We start from the raw sequence: 22636 nt of genomic DNA, 5'->3' as shown, positions 1-22636 counted from the left end.
TGCCTTGATTTCCACACATACATACACATACGCGCGCACGTCCATAAAACCGCACACACACTTGCATGCACACAGGCGCGTATAAAAAATTCCGGAAATGCCGCAGAAAAACTAATAACCAAACGGAAATGCACATATCCATACATACATACGTATACGCCATGTTACCCGCACTTTCTCATTCCCTATCTCTCTGGTTTTCTCTCTCTCGCTCTATATCGCTGTTGCTCTTGCCCTTGCAGTCTGTCTCGCTTTTAAAGGTACCAGCCATAAAGCAGGGACATTTAATGTACAACGCGCGCACACTGACAGCCGAAAAAATTTAATTAATTTCATATACGATTCAGCTTTTTGGATGGGTTCAACAGTTGTGATCTATAGTTCATAGCCTCCGTTTTCTGCTCCTTTTTTCTCACTGCTTCTCTGTCTCTTTCTGCTACTATTTTTCTTCTGCTCACACTACTTTTTTTTAATACATATCAACATTTTTGCCATATTTATATTTAACTTTTCTCTGTTATTTTGGCATTCGCATTTCAATTTGTGCTTGACATCTATTAAATTTTTTTTGCTTATTCGATGTTCAGCTCGTTGGCAGACTGCCTCATTCGCCTCGTCTCCGCGTCCTTCTCCACATTCGCATTCCCTCTTCGGTTATTTTTTATAGCCAAACATTTACATAATTAAATTTATAAACATTATTGGTCGCATGCTTTTAGCTTTATTAATTTTTGTGCCCCATTTTGTTGCACATAACGTGAAATATCCAACCCAAACTGATTCTATATATTTGTATATTTTTTGTTTCAGCTATCTACATAGTCGCGGCGCTCGTATGTTACTTATGCTATGTATGTATATATTTGTTTGGGGCTTTGTTAATTACATGTAAAGGTAGTTCATTTGATTAATTTACTCGTCTGTGACAGATACAAGCAGTAACTGACGCCATTTCGTAGCCAAAAAGAAAAAACTCAACACCATATACGACAGTTATCGATCAGATTTTAATGTTTTATTCACATTACTTCAGTAAAAGTTCAATCAGAAGTTCGTCCAATGCACTAGTTACGTGTTCAATATGAACGGATTTAATGAGCTCAATTATTTATCTCAGAGGTGAGCTTTAATTGAGGCTACGGCCAATTTCGGAACGTATGTTTGTAGAGCGAAAAATCGCCGTTTTAATAAGACAAATGTGAACTTAAATGTCACGTTTAATTATCTATATATAAAGGAAAAATCAGACTCTCAGCACTTGCAATAAAAACGGAATTTGATGAGTTCACTTTAATGCAGGTAAATATTTCCCATGATGTTACTTCGGTATTAATATATTTTCGTATAAATCAGTCATTTAAATTCTCTGTTGTGATTCACAAATACATTTTTTGCTTTCTAGAATTCCCTTGTTGCAAGGGCCTTGATTCACTTTAGGTTCAGTTGAAAAATTGTTGCATACTTATGAGCGCAAGCGTTAATTTCCTATTAACTGAAAGCTGTTGGTTGTTGGCGTTGACAAGTGGCACAAGCTAATTTAAAAATAAGAGGATAACTTGTTGTTCTAAGACCAGGAAGAGGAAGCATTAACGACTGCAGCAGAAGCACGAAAAGAAGAGGCAATGTGACAACAGCATAAATTCTTAGCACAACAAATGCTAAGCAATCAAAGCGTGCAGTTGCGCCAGAGTTTTTCTTTTTGCAGGCAATTTTTTTTCACTTTATTAATTATAGACTAATTAACAAAATGCTCAACGCTGTGCTCAACGGAAAGCACTCGTGCGTGTGGGAGTGGCAAGTAGGGACAATGAAGAATGAATGGGGAAATGACTGCAGCTGATGTAGAGCAAGATGCCAAGTGCATATTTAATTGCCCATCTTGGATCCATCGTCAAAGTTGTTCTAACTGAAGCTGCTGCCTGCTGTCGCTGCCTTTATTTTTATAGACATAAAACGAATGCGTAAACAATGCTTGAACAAGTTTATAATTATACTGATTGTAACCGCAAAGTGACTGATGATAGCTGCAGACTTTGATGTTTGTCGGCGACAACCAAGAAATAAAAGTTTTGCTGTTCATTTTTGGCAACTGGGCACTACTCTTTCTGCATTCGGCCGCTTTTTCACTTTACTATAGATATGCAAATGTAATTAGTAGCATGCCACACAGGACGTACAGCAGCCAACTGTAAAACGCCGTTCGTTCCGTAAAATGTTAGTGTAGCGAAACAATTTATACTGAAAATAGAATTAAAACCACAAAAGCAAAACATTCAACAAAAAAAAAAAAAAAAAAAAAAAAAAAAAAGAGAGAGAAAACAAGCAAAAACGAAGAAAGCAATAACAAAAAAATAAACAAGAATAGCGAAGAGCAAGCAATGCAAAGGCTGCGGCAATGTGGCAAAGGGGCAAAGAAAGCGCAGGCGGCTAAACCAAGATTTATATACAACAAAAGAATAAAGTGAACATCATTGCGTTCGCAAATGGGTATAGCAGACTTTTAAATACGCTGGAAAATTTTAAAGTGTTTTACTATAAATATAAATATTTATAACTTAAATTCGCCTCTCCATGCACTTTAGTAAATTATATAACAAATTCTGTGTTGACCTTTTGTAGCTGCACTAATATCCTTCTGATCTATTGTAGTACACAAAATGCTCCCTATTTCTAACATAAGTTTACAGAATATTTAAAGCGACAACATGGCAGTAAATGGAGAAGAAGCGGCTGGGAGCTAGAGTTTGTAAGCAGACGGCAAAAAAAAATGTGCATAGATTTGGACACAATGCCAGGAGTGCACGACAGGAACTAACGGGAACAACGCGACGTTGCCAGCAACAACAGCAACAGCAACAACAAAATGGGCGAACTACAACGATAGCAATAAGAATAAGAAGAAACAAAGCAACAAAGACGAAGCCATGCACGACGCGTATAAATTTGTAATTCTTGATGCAACCGCAACGTTTATTAATTTAAAATTCAATTTAAAATGGTCAAGACTTCGTCCCCAAGCCAAAGAACGTGCACTACGAGAGAGGAGAGAGTGCGAGTGAGTGAATGTGTGTGTTTGTCTGCTGTGTGTATGTCTGCGGGTGATGTGTGATATGTGCTGTGCTTGGTGTGAGGGCTGAATCAATAGATTAATGCAGCAGCAATTAGTCTGATCGAGCGTCTAATTGTTTTGCCACGGCAACAAAAAAAAAATAGTAATTTAAATTGTTTGCTGACAAAGGTCGAGGAATTTATAATCTGCTGTCAGACACACACGAAGACCAACAAAGAAGCAAGCACACATGCAGCATGCCGCATGCCGCATGCAGCGTGCATCGGACACATCAAATTACTAAAAGAAACGCAAGATAAACGAGAACATGACGAAAGGCCATGACTATTCATCCATGGCAAGGACAGAGAATACACGAACATATGAAAGCAAACTTGGCTTAAATGAAGTGTGTGAGCACTCGATTCATGAGATTCGTTAAGAGTTCTCTACGATTTATTTGTTTTCTTCTTTTTTTTTTTTTGCTTTGCCATCAACAGAAGTTCTGCAAGTTGACGTTGAGAATTTCGCACTTTTTTGTGTGAGTCTTTCTTGTCTTGAAGTTATTAGGAAGTGAATATAACTTGACTCGGATTTGGTTGGAATACTTTCTTTTATATTAAAGAAGTTTTACAGTAATTGATCTAAAGATTGGATTTTCGATTATCCATGCTTAAGCAATATCAAAGAATAAAATACATTTTTATTGAAATTGCAAGACTTTGTTAAATTCGAAAAATATATTTATATTGAAATATTTTAGACTTTGTTAAGAACTGTGTAAACTTGTCTTGCACTTTTGATTGTTTCTAAAATTTCCAATCAATTCCCGTTCGAGCATCTGATTAAAGTTTGTGAAACTGAAGAGTATAACTTGATGCCTTTTTGTGTGTTTGTTGGAAATCTGCTTCAATAAATCTGCAGGAAGAGCTAGTCAACACTCCTTAACTTTTCGTGCTTACAGCTTCAGTTTATTTATATTGTTTTCTACTTGTGACGACATCAACAAGAAGCCAGCTCATCTCATCTTATCCTTGGTAGTTGATCTAATGCGCACTGCTGTGCACTTTGAGACCTCACAACAATTTCGATAATGTTGCTTTGGTTTTCACTTCTTGCAGCAGCAGCAACAGCAGTTCAAGGGAGCAAGTGCAGGGTATAAGCCGCAAGTGTAGAAAAAAAAGGGGAGCAAGCAAGAAAAGGACAAGTGCAACAACAGCAAAAAAGAGACTATGCAACGCGTAGCACATTAAACACAACTGACAGCTCAACATACGTCACGTGGCGTTGTCGTAAAGTTGCCGCAGACATGGGGCATGGCTACAGCCCGGCAGCAAAGCAGAGCAGAGTATGTGCAACACAAACACACTCGCATGCTTACACTTACATATGCACATAGGACACATCGATGACTCTGGGGCATTTTTAATGGAAACTCATTTTTGAGGTTAATTGTAAGCAAAAGATGGGCGACACCGGGTTGAGGTTGAGGTTGCAACTTTGGTGAGGGACACCAGCGGTGTTGGAGGCAGCTATACATGCAGCAGGTTCGCCTGGGGTTTTTTTTGGTGGAGCAGGCGGACGAGGAGGAGGAGTAGAAGTAGCAGGACACATAAGCTGCTGCAGAGTTGGCTCAAGGCTAGCGGCGTTCATTGTACAAAAATATGAAAAGCACAACGTGTGGCAAATGTTGCATGGTGTGCTGCCTGCCGCTGTTGCACCACTGGCAACCGTGAGGCATGCCACGACAGCAATAACAGCAGAAGCAGAAGCAGCGAGACCAGCAGGAGAGCAGCTAACACGGCACCAACAGCGCCAGATGAGGTTGATGTGCTCCATTGCTGCGTTTTATAATGAGCGGAAGGTTTTTAAGCGGCCGGCGTTTTGTTCCATTTGCTACTCTACTTGTTGTTGCTGCTGCTGTTGTTGTTGTTGTTGCTCAGTTGCCCGGGCAAAACGCTTTGGCATAAGTTGCAAGTATAATCTGAAAAGTATGGTAATGTAGAGCACTCAAATTGCGCTTGCCAAAGTTAAATGTTAAACGCTGCTTCCACTACCGGCATTTGCAGCTGCTCGGTAAGTGCTGCAAAACAGTTCAAATGCAACTTAACTGTCAAATATATGACCAAATATCACAGCAGCAAAATTTAACTTAGATTGCGTATACGGCTCGTGGTAAAGTTGCATGCAGCAGATGCACTATTCATACGCAGATACTTATTAGATTTTTGTGTGTTCAAACGCAACTCGACTGACGAATATATATCCAAAGCAGTTTACAATTTATTCAAAATATCATAACAGAAAAATTCAACATCAATTTTGTATACGACTCGTGGTAAAGTCTCACGCAGTAGGTGCAATAGCATGTATGTACATACAGATAATTATTTAATTTCTTAAAGATGAAATGCAACTTAACTCACAAATACTTGACCAAAAAGAAACTATGACAATAGCGAATTTAACTTAAATTGCGTATACGACTTGTGGCAAAGCTCAGGTCCTGAATTCACAGTCAGATGATAACTAAATTTATTTTCGTTAAAATGCAACTTAACAACTTAAACAATAGCGAATTCAACTTAAATTGCTTATACGACTTGTGGCAAAGCTTCATGCAGCAGGTGCTGAACTCACGAACAGATAATTATTAAATTTCTTTACGTTCAAATGCAACTTTATTGAAAAACAGTATACAATTTAGCAAGAATATTACAACAACAAAATGTATCTAAAATTGCGTATACCACATGTTAACGCAGTAGGTGCAATATTTGTATGCAGATAATTATTTAATTTCTTAACTATCAAATGCATTTTAACCGACAAAGAAAAGACTTTTTACCAAAATGTATGACAACAGAAAAATCAGTGTAAATTGCATATACGACGGGCAGCAAAGTTTCATGATGCATATGGAATATTCATATGCTGATCATTATTAAATTTCATTAAGTTCAAAACTAACTTAACTTTTATCCAAAACCTTAACAATAGCGTTACATTGCATGGTAAAGAGCATTAAAGTTTCACCCAGTCCGATAAAATATTCATATGCAGATAATTATTAAATTTCTTTAAGCGAAAATAAATTTGCTTAATCACGCCTACTGTGATACATTGAGATATTAATAATTAATTAATTTTAACATTTTTTCTCAACAATGTTTAATATTTATTAAGTGCACAAGAGCCAGTTGAAATTATTAATAATAAAGCTTAACAAGTTAATATTAAATTCATATGGTTTTTTAATGTAATTTAAATTAATACCGTAAAGTGGCGGCAGATTTAATATTTGAGCGAAAGCAAAATGTTCTATTTGAATTTGTTTTTCCTTTTTTTCGGTCACAGCATTTAATGCCATTAAAATTAAACGTAAAAGTATGAGAAGTGTGGTTCAACAATTGCAAGAATTATAAAAAGAATGCGGAATTTTGCAGGCATAAAAAAAGAATATATAAAACGTTAAGCTAACTGCTTCAAGAAATGCAATGCATAACTTTTCAGATTTGCCCCGTTCATGAATAATACTCATTAGCTGTGGCAAGTAGCAAACTGTGAGACTGAGGAATGTTCTTGCAACGAAAACATTGCTGACTTGACCGAAAACATAAACCTCTTACGGAGCTATCATCATCATCATCATTATTAGTTCAAGTTAAAGTTTTTGGCTTTAAGCAGCTTTAATTAGCGTGGAGGGTTGAATGGATGGTTGAAATTCAAGTTGAGGACAAGACGGAAGGAAGGAAGGGCACCGAAGAAGTGCTTAACATTTTTGTGCTGCCTTGGCATAAATGGCTTAATTGCGGACCTAATGACAAACTAGAACAACGCCAAAGCAACGACATTGTGAGAAGCTAAAATTCCATGGCGAGTTACGCAATTACTTTAATTGTGTGCGTTATTGTCGTTTTTGTTGCTGTTGGAAATCGCAAATATTTATTGGTATTTATAAGTGCACAGCGTAAACATACATATCCATTTACACAAAAACACACTGATGTATACGTGTTTGTGTGTGTTCAAACACAACAAAAAGCACTCCAAGGATCGTTCCTTGTCGTCGTTATGACAATGCAGAGCACAAAATTGTTGACATTTTTGTCATTTGTTTTTAGATTCTAGTGGCAATGACACACTGCCAACTTGTACACAAACACACACACACACACACACACACACATACACTGAGAATGTTATTTATAAAAATGACAGACACTTCTATTTCGCCACATGCCACATTGCAGGTCCTTCTGGCCTACCCGCTCGTCCGCTCTTCTCTCCGCTCTCTCCTCCATCAGTCATCCTCTGTAGCTTTTTGCCCGTGCCATATGCAGAGTGGAATGCTGTGAAAAATGGCGGCTGTGTCACGTCGCATGCATCGTGAGTTTGTCACACATACCACACTCGATTAAATTATAATCGAGCTGCAGGATATGAAGGCAGAGCAGCCAAAAAAAGCGAAACTCTGCTTTTCCCCGAGAAACCATTTTGCATCTTCAGCTGCGTCTGAGATTTGCGCAATTGACTGTGTAAGTGCTCTCTCGTTCTATCTAGCTGCTCTCTCTCTCCTTCTCCTTCTCCTTCTCTGACTCCCTTTTTTGTCTGTCCCTTTTTTGGTATTCGTTTTTTAATGAAATGTCAGGCAAGTGTTTGAGCCATTTTTCATCTGGCGCAGCACAATAACAACAGAAACAACTGATTAACTTTTAACAGCCGCCGTTTCGCTTTGTGCATTGCATTTAAAAAGTATCGCATACTTTTATGCGTCGCCATTTTGATAGAACATCGTAAATCATGCAAGGGCCCAACCCACAAAGGACACGCCTTAACAACAACAAAACACACCTCCTTACCTCCCTTCGCTATGTCGCCATAACACTTTGTAGCCCCTGCTGTGCTGTCAACCCTTTTGACATTTGTGCCTGAACTGCAAGTTTGACATTTTGCGTTAGTTTATGTGATATTTCATATATGATAAGAGCAACAACAAAAATAACTGACATTTCTACACTGCCCTTTCTTTATGACTGCCGCTGCCGCTGTTGTCCAGTGTTGGTCAACGCGCGTATACCTTTTTTGCAGCTCATTTAACACTTTGTGTAATCTGTGCAAACGCATCGCAAATATCAGCTCAAATTTGCTGAGCTTGGTTCTTGTATAATTCTGACATTTGTTTTGGCATTAAGCGCAGCAAATTTTTACTTTCACTGATAACATTTCTTCCATCTTATTGTCATGCTTTTACTGCTTTCGTTCTCTCTCCCTTTTGGTTGAGCTCATTTTTTGGCAAGTTCATGGCAAGATAAATGCATTATTTTTTATCTAAAAAGCGAAAGTTGCAAACGGAATCTTTTGGGCGCATTGCAAGCGAGGGGTGGAAAGTCTATGGGGAAAGTCAGAAAAGTAGGGGAAACTTTGAAAGATTCTGTAACTTAAGATTGGATTGTAGCTTGACACTTATCTCCGGAAAAGGTGAAGTTCTTGTGATATGTGAAACTAGAGAAAATCAGAAATCTTTGTTTTATTTAAGCTCTAGCTTTGACTGCAACTAAAATTGTGTAAATATTTTAAGTTTTCATTGAAGTGGAAAATGCACAGTTTTCAATTTAGTTAGCTTATATAACATATATGTTATATATATATATATATATATATATATATATATATATATTTTTGACTCCCCGAAATCTTTTACTATAAAAATATTTAGACGTAATGTTTTATTATTACCTTTTCGACGCCATTCAAAGCTTAAGTGCAGAAATATTTTGAGGTTAATTTTTTATTTTAAGCAAACATTTTTTTAATATTAGGGAAGATTACTTTTTGATTGCTAATAAAAGTTATTTATGTATAGCAATAATGTTCTCTCTTTTCAGTAGAAGAACTTTTACTTACATATAGTACATATATATAAAACATAAATATATAAAATATAAATATTTTTCATTTTTGGCGGATTATATATTCGAACCATTTATCAGTTTAATTAGGTAATTCTTTAAAGAAATATTGGGCTTTTTTCATACACTTTTGGCGCGTGCAGGCAATGTAAATCACGTGCTGAGCGCTGATAACAGCAATCAAACAATCTGGAAATATTTTCAACAATTTTTCATTGTTTTACTCGCATCAGCCGTGCGCCATAGGAAACGCCTTTCAATTTCTGTGCGCGATTTATGCCACATGTCAACTGTTTGACAAGGATGACCCCGTATAACCCAAGGCAAGCCACACCCCAAAACAGGCAAGGCGGCAGACGAACAACATACTCATGACAGATAAGTGAAAACTTTGTATAAAAAAAAGCAACCGAGGAGACAAACAAATAAAAATTGCCACGCCTTTTTGCTTATTTTTGTTGTTTTTTATTTTTGTTTGGCTTTTTAATGTGTGCGACAAGCTCAAAGCAAATGCAAAACTTTGTTACACATGTAATGAAAAAAATAAATAAATAAACAACCACAATGCTCGACATATCATGTGACGAGAGATGTGTTAGAGCCCTTTCCCTTCCCCCTGGCCATCTCCTTTCCACCAATTCTAACTCCAACTCCTCGCAGCCTTGTTAAGCTGGTGAATTGCGTCGATTTACCATGCGAGGGCTGTCGCTAAGCCGCACGCCAAGTTGAGATATCAAAAGGCAAACACGACAAACAAATAAACAAATAAGCAAACAAAATGTAAAAGGGAAACAAAGACATATCTCTCAAGTGGCATCGTATGTCAGGCCAAGTGCTGCTGGCATGTCAAGTGCATGAGCTCAACTCCAGCTCCAGCTCAGCTGAGGTGAGGCAGGGCAGACTACAAGTATTCGAGAGTGTGTGTGAGTGTGCCCCAAAACCCACATCCATCAGTCAATCTAATTTGGCTGCGAGGCAGCAAACACGTGAGCAGTGTCGCCAACGCACATGATAATTTATATATACATATATATACATATTACATATAGTAGAGTATATAGTATATATATTTTTTGATTAAGTTGTAGGCATTTTGCAAGAAATATTTTCATTTATCTTCTTCATTTTAAAGTCAAGTGCAATGGATATATGTATTTATTATTTATAAGTTGCTGTGCTTCTGCCCTGCTCATGTTGGTTTGCGCTCCAGCTGCAACAACAAAGGCCACTTGGCAATGCAAAACAAAGAGCCCTGAGCCAAAGTCAAAGCCAACGCCACAGCACAAAATGCAGGCAGGCAAACAAAAGGCTGCGCCCACAAAAGTATGCTTTAAGAATTTGTCCAAAAACATTTCTCTCTCTCCTCGAATGTATCCATGAATGTTTGGTCTGTGTCTGAGTGTGTTTATGTTTATGCTTGAGCTGGCATTGTGTGCACAATGAGACGAGCTTCAGCTCATAAGCAGCATCCTCTATTCTCTGGCTCCCCAAGCACTAAAAACCCCTCCAGAGAGTGAGAGAGCAAGCTGCGACATCGCATAGTTAAGCGTTGCGACTAAGCTATGATTATAATAAGTATGGAAGGCATTAGATCAACGTATTATAAAACTCCAGCTCACTTGGGCATACTGTATTCATTTCGCAATTCATTTCTTGGAAAGTGGCTGCTAATAGCCTTAAGTGAATACTCTCTCCTTCTCTTTTTGGTTGGAAATTTGATGAAATTGATGGCTATGCATAATTCATGAGTCGGTAGGCGAATATGTGGATGAATATGAAATGCAAATTTTAATTAATCAGCCATTGGAAATTGTTGACGATCACATTGCAGAAAAAACAAACAAACAAACAAAACGAGCTGCTAAAATATCAAAAATGAAGAGGTAAAACATTACGATAAACAATTTATTTTATGAAAATTGAATCGCAATGGTAAAACATTATGCCACTGAAATGTTAAGTAAATATTTCTAAAGGCCCGTTAATTAAAATGTTTTTCAAAATATTATTATTGATATCAAAGTTGTAACCAGTGGAGAAATGTTTTCACTGCGTACAATTATAGTAAAGACTGCAGTTTAGCCTTACAAAAATGAATTATATAATTAATTGCTTCATTTTCATGTTCTGAATAACAATAAGCAGTCGCTTGAGTACATTAGTTTGCTCATTAAGGAGACTATTACAAATTATGGGAATTATGGAGACAATTATTAGGCATTCTTCTGACTTGGGTAGTCTTAAGACTAGTTTATTTCTGGCGCATATTCATTTCATTTAAACGCAAAAGGAGCGTTAGCTGGTTGACATTCACATGAATCTACGGACACATTAGGCTGTCTAGCCATAAAGTCTCATATAGTGCCAGAGGCCTTGGGCTTAAGCCATAAATTGTTTCAATTTATTGTTAAGACCCTTGGTCCATATCATGTCTAATTCGTAATGCTCAACTATTTAGCAGCAAATGTTATACTCTGCGTCTATTTCGCTGTTTCTCTCTCTCTTTCTCTTTATCTTTCTCGTTCGCTCGTTCTATCTAAATTTTAGGGCATAGACATCAAATCCATTCACTGCAATGCGTCAAAAACGTTTCTCATGTGAGTTAGGGCTGCATTCCAAGCGCATCGTTTGCTGTTATGATGATGAACTCTATTCAAGGGGGGCCACAAAATGATGAAATGGGGCAGAGGAGGTATAAAATATTGCATGTGGGAAATGTAAAACATGCTATTCTCTTGGAAAAACCTAGATATATACGTGTCTAGTGGCAAGCAAAAGCAAGAAAAAAAAATGCAATTTCACTTTTTCGAAGAGCCAATAAAAGTTCAATTTTTTGAAGTCGCTTCCAATTTTATTTAACGTCATTACAGATGAAACTTTAATACCGAAAAACTTGCACTTGCTTGTCAGGCAACCGAAAGAGGCAACTGAGGAGGGCAGTCAACCAAGCAAGAAAGAAAGAGAGCTGGAGAATTGAGGGAGTGGGCAACAAGGGGATGTTATATAGAGTGTCTATTGATGGCCAGGCAGCTGTCATACGAGTAATTGTGCTACGAAAAAGGTGAATATGAAATGCTCTCGCTCTCTTAAGAATTCGTAAAAATAAACAATGAAATTGAAAAAAAATGTGTATAGAAAAAGTAAAAGATAACTACAGAAGTTTAAACCATTTTGGACAGGATTGTGCGTCATATTCATGTATCATTTTTAATTTATAATTAATTATAATTTTTTAAATTACAAAATGGTTTCAATCCTTTCAAAAATATCTGGATTTTAAAAAGCACGTCGGCTTACTTTTTCTCATAAATGTCTATTAACGGAAGCTTTTAAAAGATTCAGCACTCGATGATAAATTTTCAAAGTAGTTTACATCAATATTGTATTATAATTCGACATCGAAATGGCTTTTCAATCATGCGCAACAACAATCTTTCAAGAAACTTTTATGCAAGAATTTTTTGTAACGTTGCCTGTATCAATATTCCATGTTTAAGATTTAAGTGCTCAATCTACTTTTTCTCTCTCGTTGTTATGGCTGATATCCAATTTCCATTTTAATACGCATCAATTTTCATTTTTAATCCTCAACCAACTTTAGCCTATTCTGCACTTTTGATTAGGGCATTCGTTTCAACTAGTATATGCCATACACTTTTTTTCTTAGTTGAGTTTCAGCTTCTTCATCTTCTGCTTCGACTTCTTCTCCTTTTTTTACTATCAATTTTTCAATTTAGTTTGTAACAATTTTCTGGGCAAGTTTCCCAGTTGCTGGCAGAGTTACTGTTGCATTATATTTCTATGGCTGCACGACGATGTTACTCAATTTAAGACGTTGCTTGGCTGGCGACGAAGTTGCTTTGATAGTTACGTGTGGTTACACACGCGAATAGGGGATTCCCCATCCCTATCCCCAACCCACTTCCGTCTCTGTCTCCATTTGGCTGTCTTGGCCGCAGTCAAGTAGACATGCCAGCAAGTCAGAGCTTAGTTATTGCTACACTCGTATCATTTTAGGCTACATATACAGACAGAAATGTATGTGGTAGCAAGTAAGTAGTATATATTTCCTTCAGCAATTTCGTCAGGCACTTGAACTTCTAGCTGGCACAAATCATATGCAATTTAAATGGGCATTAAATGTTCCATACACTCGTATATCGTGTAAAGTGAAAACAAATGCGCTTTTCACACACAAAACTTACTGATATATTACTTGAGGAAAGTGCTACTTTAGTTTGACATAATTTCACAAAAAGTGGCAAATTTGCAACTGCTTTTTCTATTATTAAATTGATTTTGTTGTGAAAGGTTTTGTAGCAATTGCTCTTTGGCTTATTTTTATATTCGTATAAAATAAACTTAAACTCAATTTAGATTAAGTTTCTGTGGCGAATTTGTGGATTCCTTGTGAAAACTCTATTATATTTTTGTAGTGCAAATAAATCAATTTGAACTCAATTTGCATTAGGTTTCTCTTAATATCCGACCACAAAGTAAGAGTATTTTGTGAAGACTTTTTTCATTGTTGTCGGCTTTAATTGGGCATGGAATGGAAAATGCAACAAATTCCAAACAAATTCCTCGTCGTTATCATAATGTTGGTCACTCATACACACACATTTATTATTAGCATAACTTTGTTGTACTTCATGTTGCAGCTTTAGTTTAAGTTCTGGTGCATACTATTCCTATGTCCTTTTTCCCACTGCCATGTTATATCTCATATATATTAAGCGCAAAGCGCTCTAAGCCCAATAACTTTCATGTTCACACACACATACACACACACACACACACACACGCATCGTACGTTGGGCGACTTTATTGTGTGTATGGGATGCTGAGCACAGCTTGGTGCCACTGCATTGCTGCAGGGCAACCAGCAGCGTACTTGCCTGCAAAATTTCCCATTTAAACTTTTCGCTACAGTACAATTTTCATTATTAATATGACTTTTTAGGCAGCCGCAAACGGCAAAACGGCAAAGCGGCAACAGCGACGACGACGGCGAAGATGAAGGCAGCAAACCAAACGGCGCCAAGTGGCTGTTCGGTCGGCTGTTCTGACCATGCTTTGGCTCTTTTGGCCATCCTGTTGGCCAGTTAAACGCGCCCAGTGTATTGTCAATGTTTGTTCGTGCCCGCTTTACTCGATGGCGATGGCAAGGGCAAAGGCGAGGAGGCGGGAAGTTGCCTCCGTCGCAACAACGGGTGGTCGCTGCAAATGCCAAGGATAAAGTTTTTGCTCAGACTTGCCGTTTGACTTTGCAACAAGTGCAGATAGAAATGGGGCAGACCACGAGCAACAACACAGATGAGAGATGGAGGGGGGTGCCAAGTGGGCGGAGTTGGAGCCGTAAACAGTGTCCAGGCGGCTTTTTAATCAAGCCCAACTAATGGTCCGAGCGGTAGGTAAGCCCAACAGCAGCACCCCAGCCGTAGCCTCTGTTTAAGCCAGCTCCACACCAAATGCCACCCAATGAGGCAAGCTGTTGGGGCAGCCCCAAAAACCTAACCGTAACCACGAAAGCCGCTTATTACTATAAAGTGAGATTAATGAATCTCTGTGCGACGTCGTTTTTTGGCTGGCAATTAATGAAATTTATTTGTGCCAACGCTTTGGCCAGCTTTTGTTGCTCTTGTTAGCGTGGTGGGTTTTGCGGGCGTGGGTGAGGGGGGTGGTAGTAAGTGGATGTGCTGTGAGCTTAGCGTAGGTGTGGCAGCTTGTGGCAAGCAAATTTCAAAGCAAATTGTTTGCGTTTTTGTCTTTTGGCCATGGCTCGCGATATTCTCCCAATTTATAGAGTATAAGACAGCGCTATTGTGGCATGAAGAATGTCTAGACTCGACTTGACTCTCTGGCATTGAGCAAAATTGACAATGAACGATTTAGTTGAAGCACAACCAGTCGCCTTAAGACACAAAAGCTGCTCCCAAGATATGCATTATTTGGTAATATTTCACAAAACTTCTTCGTCGCACCCATTTATCATTATGTTTTAATCCAAACTGTCTCGACTCTGGGGTCGCTGATATGACAGCGTTGTGTTTAATTTAAGCATTAACAGTTGCTGCTAAATGTTAAGTTAAGTGTAAGTTTTAGAATTAAAATGACGCGGTGTACATTTAGTCATGGGAATATTTAAAATGTTTAAACATTTAACAGCCACTCATTTCAAAAACACCAAGGCAACATTCTCAAAATATAACAAAATTTAGATATAAAAAAATAGTGAAATATACTGAAGGTTACATTAAAACACATTAATATATCGGAAGTAATATTTGGTGTATTGATAAACTATTATATCGAATACTCATCCAACAGTTTTAACTTTTTGAAGCATCTAAAAATATCGAAATGCCTGATGCCTATATAACATAATGTATGTACATTTTTTATGAGTTATGCAAGAGAGTAAAAAGATTAAATATGTTATTATATGAGCGTAGATATGTGCTCTTATAGAGAATTTGGGTAAGGCAATGCTTTAGTATATAATAACAAGGTAAATAAGTACATAAATTAGGAGATATATAAAACAAAGGACTTGAAGCTTTCAATCATATAATGTACTATAAAGTACATTTGAAATATTAAATTAGAAAATTGAAGGAAAAACTGTATCATTACAGCAGGTAGCAGGTTAACTTCTACAAATTGAAATAATTTTCCAGACATCGTAAAAGTAACTAGATTTTATGAACAAAACTCTGATCTCACCACTGTGCATCCGCTTAAATGAATTTATTTATTTAGGTATAGGACCCCAACTAAGCAAGCAGGCAAGAAGACAAAAACCCAATCTGTGAGCTTAACTGTAGCCGGCGAAGTGTTTTACGATTTTCGTTTTGTTTTCTAACACACAAAAACTGTGAATTTTCCACGCCATTTTCTTGTGCACTTAATTAAAATTTCAAAAATACCATCAAGTCAGTCTGCTGCTCTAACGTTTAAATATAGAGAGAGTAGGGAAGATAACCTAACTTGCAGTACTTCATTGTTTTTGTCGTTGTCGTTGTTGTAGTTTATGCGTAATACGAAAATAATAATGCAGCACATTATAATAAATACGCAGCGAAATAAAAGACTGCGTATGTGTGTGTGTGTGTGTCAGAAGAGAGCGAGCGAGAGGGGAAGAGATATAAATATCGCATGCAATAAATTTAGCAAAGCGCCAGCAATCAGCCAACAAATTGTAAACAGTAAATTTTGTGCTAGGCAAGCTGCAGGGCATGGCAGACAGAGACAGACTGAGGGGGGGACAGAAGGGATGGGGGAATGGAAGGCGAAAGGATGCTGGTTGTTCCACATTAGCACTAAATCGCAGCGTCTAACGCCGCCAGTTAGTTAAACGTTTTTCGCATAAATACAAAACACACTAAACTCCACGCATAGAACACCTCAGAAAGAGAGAAAAGGGGGCGCTGCGGCACGCCCCCAAAAGAAATATATAACTGCAGCGGTGTTAGATAAAAGTGCGAAGCACAGTGGAAGGGGACGAACTAATCTTTATTTCGATATTTGCATAAAACAGCAACAGGGAGAACAGCGAGCAGAACAAGAACAACAAATATGTCAAAAAATTTGCAAGTGGCGTCGACGTCGTTGGTTTTTGGGTTTTGTTGTGCTTCATCTTCTGTACGCTGTTTGTTTTCGTTTTGCTTCTTTTTTTTTTATTTGTATTGTGTGGTGGTTGCCACTGCATAAAACTGCAAGCCAAAAGGATTTACTACGCTGCGCTGCGATGCCACGCCTTCTGCCGCTCCGCCCTCTGACACTACCGCTACACATGCAGGGAGCTATTGCTGGCTGCTGAGACAGAGTCACGTTATTTGCAGCTGCTGCAATCTATCCGACAAACTCTGACTCCGTCAACAGCGGTGTTGTGCTGTGTATGTATGTGTGTGTGTGTTGTAAGTAGACTGTGTGTGTGTGTGTGCAGGAGGTGGCAATGGCGGCTTTGTGGCTGTTTGTTGTAATAAGAGCAGCAGCAGCAGCCGCAACAACAGCGACAGTAACAGCAGCAACACAGCAGCATCGCAGCTGGATACACCTACAAGCACACCTGTCCACACACGCACACTACACACTCCAACACACACACACACACACACTCGCTGCACATCTCGCTGCAAGTGTTTTTGATCTCGCGCTACTTTAGCCTGTTGGGAATTTTGATTAAAAATGCTTCCACGTGAAGCTCAAACGTGCTTGGCGTGTAGCTGGTGGCAACTCTGGCAGCTTGCCTCAGCCTCAGCACCATGTGGGGGCCACGCTGGGCGTGTCAGTCCGCTTTTATTGGCATTGGCGCGTTTATTTTAACACGCGCCAATGTGTGTAGGTGTATCCTCAGTCTCTCTTCCACATGTGCTGTGAGTGTAGTGTGCGTGTGCTTGTGTGTGTGCACGCTTGCAAATTTTTACATTGAGATTTATCACACCAAAAACTTTAAGCCAACAGGCGAGCGCAAAAAATGAACGTAAGCAGAGATTCGTCTATGACAAGGCGATCTTCGAATACTCTGTAAAAGAGAAAACCTTGAACGTTTCCTAAGACGTGCCATCAACTTCGTTTCTGCGATATAAAGGAAATCATTTATTTGCTTACTTAATTTTGACAATGAAAAACAAAATATTTGAATTTTAATATATTAATACACCATAACTTGTGTTTATCCATTTACAATAAGGTTTGATAAGTTTCAGCAATCTAAATAGTTAATGAGTTTCTGATTGTAAGCCTTCACTATTAATGAACTATTTAAATCATTAAATACAAATTGAAAATGCAGTCATATTAAGGAAACTCTTTCAAATTATCTAAAAACGCTGTTCATCCATTTACTAAGCTTGGAGTTAAAATCAACATTGTCAATTCAAAAGAGTTCTGGGTGTTCTTCAACTTCTTTGGAATTGCTTTTAAAAACCTTTAAGTGAACCTCAATTTTCAAAAAAAAATTCAATCATTTAACCACCTGCGACACATGTTCAGACTACCCTCAGGTAGAGTATAAAGATGATGTAAATATCACAACAGAAGCCGCAGCCTTTTTTGCAACTGCTCCATAAAGCAATTAATAGTTAAGGCTCCTGGCGTTTGTGCAGCTGCAGGTGAGTTATATGAGATGATATATACATACATATAGATGATGGATATACACGGAGCTAAATGCGGGCATCCCATGGAAATGAGGAGAGAAAAAAAGAAGGAAAGTGAATGAAGAAAAACTTCCGTGTGATTAATTTGCGGCAGTAAACGAAAAGAACTGGATAAATGTTGGCAACAAGATTTACAAACTGAACACAGAATTAAAGCGCGTATAGTTTCAGAAAATATTTACACAAGTATTACACGAGTGCCATCAAAAATGTTGCAGCTAGATTTTCGGGTCGGTTCGGTCATGACAAACGGTCTCTGGATTTAATGGCAACTTTTACCTTCAGTTGGCTTGTAGTCCCTGCTAAACTACACTAATTACTTCCCCTCGGTTTGTGACTAGGAGCTGGCTATGTATATCGGCAGGGAGCTCTATCAAGGAGCGTTACAAGCGGCCACAAATCAAATGCACACCAATTACCTGGCGCCAGGGCGCACAAAGCATAATCAACTGGCATAATTAACAACTAAAAATGCATACGGCGAGGGTGAGTGTGTGTGTGTGTGTTTGTCTGTGTATGCCATATACACACACAGAGTTGAGTGTATCAACAAAAATATGTTTTTCCACCTGGCCGTGCAATTTTCACACATTTTGCGGTCATACGCGGCGTCGCCGCGTCGTCGCCTCCTATAAACAACAGCAACCAACGACGAACGACGACAACAACAACTACAACAACAGTAACAGTAACAACAACATTAACAGCACCAGCAGCAGCAGCAACGGCAACAAAGAACAACAAACAAGCTACAAAACAGCCTGTAGACAGTAGTAAATTATAAGTTGCAGTCTAACGGGCAAAGTACAGCACATTACTCATACGCCTCATGTGCATAAATTTTTTACCATTTTACCTTCAGCGATAATTATTTTCCGTTTACAAAATGGCTGCCAGGCGAAAGTGGCCAAAAAGGCAGCAGAAATCAAATATATTTTAATTCTGTTACAAATTTTTGCAGCTATTTAATATCTGAACTTTTCAATTACATTGCAATAGAAATTCAAATTTTCTAATAATACACAATTTTTATATACGAAGAGTTCAAGTTCTTTTATCAAGTCAAGTTAAATTATGTTCAGTTGTATTATTAACTTCTTGGCAGTGAAAAATTGTGACAACGAAGCGCCTGCCACTTTTCAAGCTCGCTCTGCGGCGACATTCAAGTTATGAATGCAACTTTATTATAAATGTTCGCTCTACTTCATTCACTTTGCTGCATATTACACAATATTCGAGTTAATGTTGGATAAGAGACTTCTTGAATTATACTTCAATAAAACAATACAAATAAATTATGCAAATCATAAAACAAATTGATATTTTCAAGCTGTCATTCAATTTGGGAATTATTATTTACTAAACCTAATTGCGAGCGCAAAATAAAATAATAGTAGTTGTCTGTAGCTACATTAAATTTACTCAGCTGCAAATCATACATTTGCTGAGCTGACTTTAAGCTCTTTATAACCACAAAACTCTGTTTAACTTCACTCAATGAACAATTAATGATTTTACGTGTAATTAAATTAAAGTTGCTTCTGTGGTTTGCCAGGTCCATAAATTTTGTTTAGTCGTGCCGAACAACAAATTATGAATATAAAGTGAAACCATGTTCATCATTCAGAATACCACTATATTCAATCAATATAATTATAACTTTGAAAACTGTTTTTTTTTTGAGGCTGTATTGTTTTTTTTTTTTTTTTGTTGTTGATTTAGCAAGCGATTAATTCGAACAAGTTTGCTGCACACTTAATTAGTTTAAGGCTGCTTTAAGCTCATTAAAATTGTTCAAGCTGCCAAAAGTTATAAAACTCTTGACTCTTCACCCCCAAAAAATCCCGCTGTGCATCGCATCCCTCGTTTAACAGATGGAGTCACCCAGAATGTTTGTTATTGATTTGCAAAAGGCAAAAAGCCAAAAACGAACTTTTAGCTGTTTATAATTTAGTGCAAAAATTATAAATACTTTTTGGGACGGTCGGGCCGGGATGGCGATGGACTTGCCTTTGCTTTTTGGCTTGCTTTGGTTCCCTCTCTCTCTCTCAGTTTAAGCAAATTAGTTCAATTGGCAGGGCCAGTAAGTGAGCAGAGCTGAGCAGAGAGAGAGAGAGAGAGAGAGAGAGAGAGAGTTCCCATTCCCCCTCTCTACATAGACTTGATTAGGCTTAGGCAAAACTTTATCCTTTGCACAGTTGTAAATAAGCAAAAGTAAATTTTGGCAAGTAATTTAAGCCACACAAACAAGCTGGCAAACAACTTTGCAGCTACCCCTTGGGTAAGTGAAGCAGCAGAAGCAGTAACTGAATGCAGAGTGCAGAGTGCGGAGGGGAGGTGTCTGCTATTACGCCAAGGCATGTAAAGTTCTTTACCCAATTTTAATTCAAAATCAATGTATGAACTTTGCTTACATTACGCTAAAACTTTGCCATACCCCTCATGCCATTCTCATGCCTCGCAGCCCCCAGAACTGTGACTGCGGCTTCAATTAAGGCGCCTGCATTTGCTATGTTATATATGCCATGGCTGGCTGGATCACTGGATGGTTGGATGGCTGACAGGAGAGCGCTGCCTGCCTGGCTGCCTCAATGAATGGTTCGCTGGATGGATGGATGGATGGTTGGTTGGCTGCTGGATGGCTTGCCACTTACCTTCATAGATGGTTAAAGTTGCATCTGCGGATACGGCGTCGCCCACGCCGTTCTCAGCCACGCACTCGTATGGCGCATCATCGCGTCCCGCCCGAACGGGCTCGATTCTCAGTATGGAAATGCCGCCCGGTTGCTCCAGCACAGTGTAGCGCGATTGAGTGCCTGTTATACATACGAGTTTGCGTCAGTGTGAGGGTCATGACCTTACGATTAGACATACGATATACGATTTCGATACGCTTACCTGAAACTTTTTTGCCATTTTTGCGCCAAACAATCGATGGGGGTGGATCACCGCGTGCCGCACAATAGAAGCTGGCCACGCCTCCGACACGCACGCCCTGATTTTGCGGCTTCCTGATGATCTCCGGTGGATCTGTGAAAGTGTGCAAAAGAACAGCATTTAAGAGTTAGTAAATTGCTTGGCAATTGCAAATACCGACGACGCACTAGACAGCGATTGCGATAGCGATAACGAGGTAGAGAGAGAGAGAGAGAGAGAGAGAGAGAGAGAAGGCTGAGCACTAACTAACACGAGTGGGACAAGTGGGCAATAGATTTGGCGAAGTGAAAAGTAGGCTGCCACTCTTGTGCTGCAGTTAACACGTTGGCAAAGTGAGCTATGGATTTTCGTAGCCGCTGAAAAGTAGGCAACAATTTGGCAGGCAGCCCTCGCAAGGGGCGGGCATTAATTCACGCGCCGTAGAGTAGGCAACACTTTTTGGCGAGTCAACGCATTGCCGAACGGACGAACGAACGGGATTTAGGCAGACTTTGCGTAATTGTTGCCACAGCAACAAGCACGAACTGTTAAAACTGCTGGCAACAATTTTTAAAGCCTTTTTTCTGCTGTTGCAGCGCATTCGATTTATTTCGCCTTACTGAGAGAGCGTCGTGTGTGTGTGTTTTGAGCGTTATTTTCATTTCGTTTCGTTTCCCTTTTCTTTTTTTTTTTACATATTTGTCACAATATGCTGTCAATACAACGTTGCATGTTGTTTGTGTCACACACAAAGGCAGCGGCGTCGCACGTACGTGCTGCACACACAACACACAACACACAGCACGGAGATACATACGTAGAGAAAACGCTTCATCTTTGCGCGTGTGTGCGTGCCTGTGACATTAAAAATCTGGTAAAAATCACGAAACGTTAAACAAGCAGCAAAATATTGTCATGTCTTTCCACCACGCCCCGAGGCCCTCTCTTCTCTCCTCCACACTCCAATCGCCATCACCATCACCATCATCAATTGTCCTGTCGCTGCTGTCGCTCTTTTCGTCCTGCCCCGCCACGTTGGCCAGCAGGAGACAGCAAACCGGAGAGCAGTGTGTAAAGTAGTTTACCCAACATATCAATTCGATTTATGCATTTTATTCAATTTAAATGTTAAATTTTCATTTTCATTTCAATTCGCATTGACATTGCGATTTTCTTTTCTTTATTTTTCTTATGGTTTCTCTTGTTTGATTTCGCTGCTCTTTTTCTCAAGCAGCAAACTTACGTGTCAGATATTGTATATACGGAAAATCCGAAAAATTTGCATCTGTAAATGGTCGGCAACGGGTTAATCATTTTTACAACGAGCGCATCAACGCGATTTTTTCCGATTTAACGCGTTTATCATGTTTTTTTGTTTTAATCGTTATATTTATCGATGTATTTTTCAGTTATAACCTTACAGCTAAGACTTAATGGTTAAAAATGCTATATCATTTAACATATAACTTAATTTAATTTACTCTTGAGATTTAAAATACTTTAGCATCATAAATATAAATAAATATCTACAAGGATTTAAATACATATATTGCTAACAATTAACTAAATTTCGTATATACCTTAATTACGTTTAA

General features: G+C 38.5%; 1 protein-coding gene across 5 annotated transcripts in view; it reads right to left on the bottom strand.

Moving 5' to 3' along the window:
• LOC132783485 (tyrosine-protein phosphatase Lar) overlaps nucleotides 1-22636 on the bottom strand; it is a 118066-nt gene that overhangs the window by 55623 nt on the left and 39807 nt on the right. For 4 of the 5 annotated variants that reach the window (XM_060788684.1, XM_060788687.1, XM_060788683.1 and 1 more), the window contains exons 2-4: nucleotides 22285-22326; nucleotides 21024-21155; nucleotides 20780-20941 (exon numbers count right to left, since the gene is read on the bottom strand). In XM_060788684.1, coding sequence (XP_060644667.1) covers nucleotides 20780-20941; nucleotides 21024-21155; nucleotides 22285-22326 — 336 coding nt within the window. The remainder of the gene's footprint in view (nucleotides 1-20779; nucleotides 20942-21023; nucleotides 21156-22284; nucleotides 22327-22636) is intronic. The other variant, XM_060788685.1, reaches the window with a different exon arrangement.

This window comes from Drosophila nasuta, chromosome 2L (assembly GCF_023558535.2).
Source record: "Drosophila nasuta strain 15112-1781.00 chromosome 2L, ASM2355853v1, whole genome shotgun sequence".
NCBI classification, from domain to species: Eukaryota; Metazoa; Arthropoda; class Insecta; order Diptera; family Drosophilidae; genus Drosophila; species Drosophila nasuta.
Note: the sequence above shows the minus strand (reverse complement) of the source record. Positions and strands in the feature narration are given on the sequence as shown.